The sequence below is a fragment of the Macrobrachium nipponense genome, chromosome 48 (assembly GCF_015104395.2).
Source record: "Macrobrachium nipponense isolate FS-2020 chromosome 48, ASM1510439v2, whole genome shotgun sequence".
In the NCBI taxonomy this organism is placed as follows: domain Eukaryota; kingdom Metazoa; phylum Arthropoda; class Malacostraca; order Decapoda; family Palaemonidae; genus Macrobrachium; species Macrobrachium nipponense.
In genome coordinates this window covers 18,016,963-18,024,462 of record NC_087223.1, presented here as the reverse complement: position 1 = coordinate 18,024,462, position 7,500 = coordinate 18,016,963, and the positions used below count along the sequence as shown (strand labels likewise).

Sequence of the window (7,500 nt, the reverse complement as noted above, 5' to 3'; positions counted from 1 at the left end):
ACGTGAGGTGAATTCGTATTATTTTTGGATCAGTCTGTATATCTGTCTATCTATTATTATTGTTGTTTGAAAATTAGTAATTATTATTAGGTAAATAATTTAATTATCGTGCAAAACAAACAAACATACGTACACACATTATTATTATTATTATTATTATTATATTATTATTATTATTATTATTATTATTATTATTATTATTATTATTATTATTCACAAGATAAACCCCATTCATATGGAACTACCCCACCAAAGGGGCCACTGACTTGAAATTCAAAGCTTCCAAAGAATATGAAGGTGTTCATTTGAAAGAACTAAATAATAATAATAATAAAATAATAATAATAATAATAATAATAATAATAATAATAATAATAATAATAATAATAATAATATGTCAGCAGGGACAAGCAGATTGCATTCTTCTCGCTGCTGGTGGTGAGCTGGGCGCCACGTTAAAAATAGATACTCCGATATACACACAGACGCCGAAACCAATCAGATTATCCGAATTTGTCGAACTTTATTTTTTTTAAATAAATGAAAAACGTAAATTGAATGTTGAATTACTCCTCAGCTTTCTTCTTCTACTCTTTTACACTCCTTTGCAGACATGGCATCCATCTCCCTCTTAATGTGAATCTGATATAAAACTGATACCCGGTGAAATCGTTTTAATGTCCAGTTGGGGAAGTCTCCCGCTATAAAAACCGAGACACATTACCGTCGTTCATCCGGAGAGAAACAATACCACATAAAAAGAAATAACGATGCAACCCAAAATGACCAAGAGATGAGGGAAGAAACGGGTGGTGATAACAAAGAAACTCAGAGAGAGAGAGAGAGAGAGAGAGAGAGAGAGAGAGAGAGGAGAGTCATTATCGTCTCCCAAACGCAGCATTGAAGGTGCAGACGAGGATACGTGAAAGTTGGAAGCATCGACTTGAACTGAATTATAATTATTTCTGTGATAGGGATCTGATCTCACTGTCTCTAGCACGATCTTAAAGTCAGACGCCACTTACTGATGAGGATATATTTTTGTTTATTTATTGATTTATCAATATGTTTCTTTTTTTGATAAGTCAGATGTCTTCTCTCTGTATTTCCCTTTAGAAGAACTTGAATTTCAAGTCATTGGGCCCTGTGGTGTGTTTGCTCCATAGAATAGGGTTCGTGTTCTAAATATAATAATAATAATAATAATAATAATAATAATAATAATAATAATAATAATAATAATAATAATAATAATAATAAGACTAACAGTACTGTGCACCTGCTCCATATTTATCTCGACACTGAACGAGCCAAAATCCAACTAAAAAGTAGAAATTGATAGAAACCAATCATTCAATTAATTCCTGGTGTAATGCGTTTAGGTACCTAGTGATTGTTCTTCCATATGACCCAGAGAAACCTAATCCAATAACCTTTGTATATATATGTGTGTGTTTGCTAAGACTACATAAAATACAAGGTAAACAGTAAAACAACAGAGCAGTTAGGCAATAATTACTCTGCGTGTTCATTACAGCACCAAAAAAAAAATCAGATTGCACGCGAATATGTGATGTTGCAATGGTAAGGTCTTTCAACCCATTTTTTTTTTCACGGGTCGTGATAATTCATCACTTTTGGGTCGTTTCATCGCTGTGTTCGGATGATTAACTGCCAAATTAATTATTTAATGAGTTGTCTGACCTAATACACTGGACCTGGTTTCTCTTATTTGGGTTTTAGCATTCTTAAAAGAGATTAGAGGTTGTATTTCACTAAGTGAATTCCATTTCAAATTGTTTTACCATCTTAAGATGAATTAGTCTTATTACTGTAATGATTCAGTTTGGTCTGATATCTCTGTGAGTGCATTGCTAGCCAAGAATGGGTACCTGGTAGGAAAAAAGATTCAGAAGTCCCAATGTGGATGGTCATATTTTCATCCAGGGTTATTTTGTTGCATACTGTCTGGAGAAACTTCATTTTCTGGGTAGCACCAAGTCGTGCTCTTCCATAACTTTAATATTCTAGTCTAACTCAACCTAACTTAACCTAAACATCTGTAAGTAGGCGGGGTCTTTGATTTTGAGTTGTGGTCAGCTAGGTGACAGGAAATGTCATCAATCATGACCTGAATGAGGGATATCATGGCAGAATTTACAACAAAGCTCCATCACAGTGAGTATAATGAAATATGTGGACTTCCATCCTAGCTTATTAAGTGCTTTTTCACTCTTCAAATTGACAGTTGATGAACTTTGACATATCAGATTGGTAAATGAGGTTCTGCAGGAAACAGAGTGGTCTGTTGTCCTAGCTTGTTTAGTGCTTTCAATTTGAAACTGACAGTTGAAGACAAGTGTTTTGACAGGAGATACACCAGGTGGTAACCTGAGTGATCTTTTAGTAGAATTTATAATAGAGGGTAGGCTTAGTGACATCATATACGAGATTGCAATCGATGACAAGCTGAAGAACTTAAGATAGATAAGCTAAGTGACAACTTGGAGGAACTTACAGTAGACTATAAGTTGAGTGACATCGTAGAGAGGTTCTAGAGTAAGGTAGGGATTTCTGGCCTGGCAAGTGAGGCGCCCTCTGTCGTCTTCCGCAGACACGTTCATCCTCAGTATCGCCGTTGCGTTGCCGTCTGGTCCTACCTGAAAGAGACGTACTGTGTCTTCCCTTTGTTTAGCTCAGATGGTTTGGATAGCCTTAGGTTGATGCTTAGTTTAGAGATTGAGATAAATAGTTGGTGACTTAATAGTGAAATTTTCAGATGTTCTCTGCTTCTGACAGCTTTTGCCTGTCATCTTTATCATCTGTGCATCTTCAGGTGATTAGAACTTTTCATCTTACCAAGATTCAAGTTGTAAGAGCTGGACATCTCTCAAGGAACATCTTCAACCATCAATAAAAAGTGTCATCGTGATGAGTTACATTCTCGAATTTGCCATACTTACTCTGTACATGACAAACGGTTCCAGTAGTTCGTCGTCTTTCCACCAGGTGATCTTTGCTGGCGGATGTGACCCGTAGGCTCGGCACGACATTTTGATCTCGGAGCCAGCTGTAACCACCAAGGACTCGGAGCCAAGGATTTGGACATTCAGAGGTGGAACTGTAAATAGGAATCTGCTCAGTACTTAGGTGGTCTCCAGAAGTCTTTGTGTTGTGGCCGATAAATAGGTTCTTGCTGGGTTTAGGAAGCTTTTAAGAGTTCAGATTTTGGGTAACTTACTTCTTACTGAAGTAATGAAACATTTTTTATTGATTAAGAAACTATCGAAGGCACTGAGTCTTCTGCAGTGTGGTTTATAGACATATAAAAGGTTGTAGCCTTACAGTGATCCACTATCATAAATTCGTTAGAGTATTAGTGCAATGGAAACCAGAAAGTAGCCAACAAACTGAATCTAAATTCTTATAAAAAGGCACAAATAAAGAACCTCTTGGTTAAAGAGACTATATTCCCTGGAAAATCTTACGTATGATATCCAGAGACACTGAGGCACTGCGAGATCTGACCACCGGCTTATTGGAGGCATCGCGGGATTGGCCGCCTATGAATGTGTGGGCAGAGCAAGTCAGGCGATGCCCTACCATGCCCCTCTCTGCAGTGACGGTGATGGTGGACTCCACTGTATATGTACCTGGAAGATATATGCATGCTGTGAAAGACTTGAAAACGAGTGGTACGTATCGGCGTAATCTAAAGAACCATTAAACGTAACTTAGGCAAATGAGAAACGTCTCAAAATCTAAATGGATAAGGCTTATTACAAAGTCGTTAGGTCTTACCCCCAAAACATTGGACTGCTATTGGATTCTTACTTTTAAGGATATATAAGTGAAGCCTTTGGCCTCTGTGAAATGCCACCATTTCTGTCTATCCTGTGCTTTGTCTTCCACGAATCTCCACTCTCCTCATCTCTAGCCTCCTTTCATTTGGTGCCAACCATTCTCATCTTTTCGTGCTGCAACCCTTTTCATTCCTTTTACTATACCTCCTTCGATAGTCCCTCTCCTAACAATTATTTCATAGTGCAACTGCGAAGTTTAGCTCCTGTTACACCTCTCAAACCTTTTACTGTCAGTTTCCGTTTCAGCATTGAATGACCTCAGAGGTCTCAGTGCTTGGCCCTTGGCCTAAATTCTATAGTCAATTAAATTCTTGTGATACTCATAGGAGGTCATCTAATGCTATCACATATTACTCTAACATAGTTGTCCAGAAGACATGGCTTACTATTTCCATTAATTTTACTTATCATACACACACACACACACACACACACACACACACACACACACACATATATATATATATATATATATATATATATATATATATATATCACAGGAGTGGTCTCAACACTTCTTGTTAACCAGTAAGCCTTATGCTCCAATATTCTCCAAAAACGTCTGCGTGAACAATATTCCAACCTGAAATGTCGTGTTTACTACATAACCAGATGGACAAATGTTCTCTTACACCTGTATATAAATAATCCGGTAATGAATGTAATCAACACACCTACACAGTCCAATAATGATAATAGTCATATAATATATTTTTTGGTATAGTTCGAAATATATTTAACTACATAACTAAATAGACAAATGTTCCCTTACACCTGCTTATGAATAATCCACCAATGACGCAATCAACGCACCTGTCACCGGATCAAAATTGAACTTGGTATCCGTAGGAGCTATGGCATCCTTCCCAAAGTTCCAGGTAATGGTAGGACTGGGCTTCCCTCCTGCGCTCCTACAGGTCAGACTCGCCCTCGCGTTCTCCTGAAGGGGGCCCACTGTGGCCTGCTCTATCTCCCGCCCCTTCCAGAAGATTGTTGCAGGTCCTGGGGAGACTGCAGGAAAAATTAGGGTGTTTGTGTTTTTATATTTATATATATAATTGTATGTTTGTGTATAATTTGTTACTGGTTGGACCTTCATAAAACAGATTTCCTTATAGCAGGTCTTCTTAGATGACTAGTAAGGAAGGAGAGAGAGAGAGAGAGAGAGAGAGAGAGAGAGAGAGAGAGAGAGAGAGAGAATCATAAGTGGTATAACCATGGAGAGAAAGAGAATGAAATTGAATCGATTATGAGAGAGAACGGGAGAATGATCTAAATCTAGCGTAGGATTTAGACGAAGAAAAGGGAGAGAGAGAGAAATCCTGATGCAGGAGAGAGAGAGAGAGAGAGAGAGAGAGAGAGAGAGAGAGAGAGAGAGGCCCAACAAAGCAGGAGAAGCACTGCAGCAGGAAACGGAACCAGTAGGGGGGAAATAATTCACTAAAAAGAGAGAGAGAGAGAGTGAGTGACGAGATCTTGTATGCTGGGAATGTAGCAAGAGAAAAAAGCCACAGAGAGAGAGAGAGAGAGAGAGAGAGAGAGAGAGAGAGAGAGAATGCTTCTTCAAAAACAAACAACCCGTAAACTCCCCGAAACAAAGAAAGAATGCACACGCAAACAAAGAGTTACGGTTCGGGGAGAGGGAGAGAGAAAGCAGATAAACCAGCAGCAGCCAGGGAGAACAGTGTTATGATTCCCAACAAAACGCGCCTCTGTTTACCTTCTGCTTAGAGACAAACAGAATGCAACCTCCTATCTCCTCTTAGCAACCCTTATTTTCGTATTTGGTTTCGTGGCTTTGGCCTTTGTAGTGATTGTAGGGATTCGTGGGGCTGTGAGACATCCGTTGTTGGAGGTATTTGGAATGAAGTTGGCAGAGGGAGTCGCTGGAACTTAATAAAGTTCCAGGGGTATTTTCCAGCCTGGTCGCAATATGTGTATATGTATTCATATACATATGTATATATGTTGTTTATGTAATAAAATTGATCGCTAACGCAAACATTCCGCGGCATGAATGCAATCAACAACTGGGCCTCATTTTGCTTCTACCTGAGGATGAGGGCAGGACGTCCTTGGAGGCTGATAACTTTTTTTTTAAATAAAATTCTCCTGTAGGTAACATCCTGTACAAATGAGGTCCTGTTAATATATGTGGTGTGTATATATATATTATATATATATCTATATATATATATATTATAGATATATATATTATATATATATATATATATCTATATATTTATATATATATATATATATATATATATATATATATAATATATATATAATAATATATATGTGTGTGTGTGTGTGTGTGTTGTGTGTGGTGTGTGTGTGTGTGTCTTTGGGGAATATATATACAAGAGAACAGTCAAAATCATCTTTTATATATATATCTCTCTCTCTCTCGATAGCTGAGTGGATTATGCCGACTGTCACCTCTGTATCAAACCTATTAATAGGCTTATGCTCGATCTAATCTAACGGGCAGATGGACTCATGTTGTATAATTCCCTTTGGGTGTAAGTTATTCTCTCTCTCTCTCTCTCTCTCTCTCTCTCTCTCTCTCTCTCTCTCTTGCACACATGGTATCAATTTATGTATGTATATACTCACTGATATAAATATATAGACAATAGACTCAGACAGGAAGATCGTCTGAGAGAGAGAGAGAGAGAGAGAGAGCATAAAATTCCCCGGTCAATTTCAAGAACACGTTCCTAATCCCGGTCTCAATTCCGGAAGTACTAAATGGGAATAGCTTTGCAGAATCCGATTGGCCACAAATCGATGGGGGCAGTTAGTAGACAAATATAGTATTTTATTTACGTTGCTATAAATGGATAAAAACCATTTTATTCGTGGCGGTTCTATTATTGACTGAACTGGGACTTTTAAGATTTCTCTCTCTCTCTCTCTCTCTCTCTCTCTCTCCTTTCAAACAAATATTGAAGGTTAAATTATTCATTTATAAATTTATTACTTAGCCTCTCTCTCTCTCTCTCTCTCTCTCTCTCTCTCTCTCTCTCTCTCTCTCTCTCTCTCTCTCTCTCTCTAAACAAATTAAAGGTTAAGTTATTCCGATTTTATATTTATTACTTAGCCTCTCTCTCTCTCTCTCTCTCTCTCTCTCTCTCTCTCTCTCTCTCTCTCTCTCTCTCCTTTCAAACAAATTAAAGGTTAAGTTATTCCAATTTTATATTTATTACTTAGCCTCTCTCTCTCTCTCTCTCTCTCTCTCTCTCTCTCTCTCTCTCTCTCTCTCACTCCTTTCAGACAATTATTGAAGGTTAAGTTATTCCAATTATGTATTTATTACTTAGGCTCCTCTCTCTCTCTCTCTCTCTCTCTCTCTCTCTCTCTCTCTCTCTCTCTCTCAAGTCGGGGCCAACTATTTTTAATAAAATCTGAACCAAGTCGAAGGGAATTCGAAACTTTCCCCAAAATTTCGTTGCGTCTTCATCTCCTCCTTGAGATACTTACTGTTTTATCAGGTTTTTCGGTTTATTCAGGTTTTTTTCTTTTTTTTGGTTAATATTCCTCCGGTTCATTTGGTTGTTAGTACATTTCGTTCTATTTCGTGTGGTTTATTTGGTATGGTTTTTTTATGTCTATTTGTTTTGGTTCAGTTTAT

The 7,500-nt window shown here is 37.7% G+C and overlaps 1 protein-coding gene across 1 annotated transcript in view; it reads right to left on the bottom strand.

Annotated features, from left to right (window-relative positions):
* LOC135205152 (hemicentin-1-like) overlaps positions 1–7,500 on the bottom strand; it is a 35,982-nt gene that overhangs the window by 15,709 nt on the left and 12,773 nt on the right. The window contains exons 3-6 of the mRNA XM_064235517.1: positions 4,677–4,874; positions 3,489–3,653; positions 2,964–3,121; positions 2,519–2,660 (exon numbers count right to left, since the gene is read on the bottom strand). Coding sequence (XP_064091587.1) covers positions 2,519–2,660; positions 2,964–3,121; positions 3,489–3,653; positions 4,677–4,874 — 663 coding nt within the window. The remainder of the gene's footprint in view (positions 1–2,518; positions 2,661–2,963; positions 3,122–3,488; positions 3,654–4,676; positions 4,875–7,500) is intronic.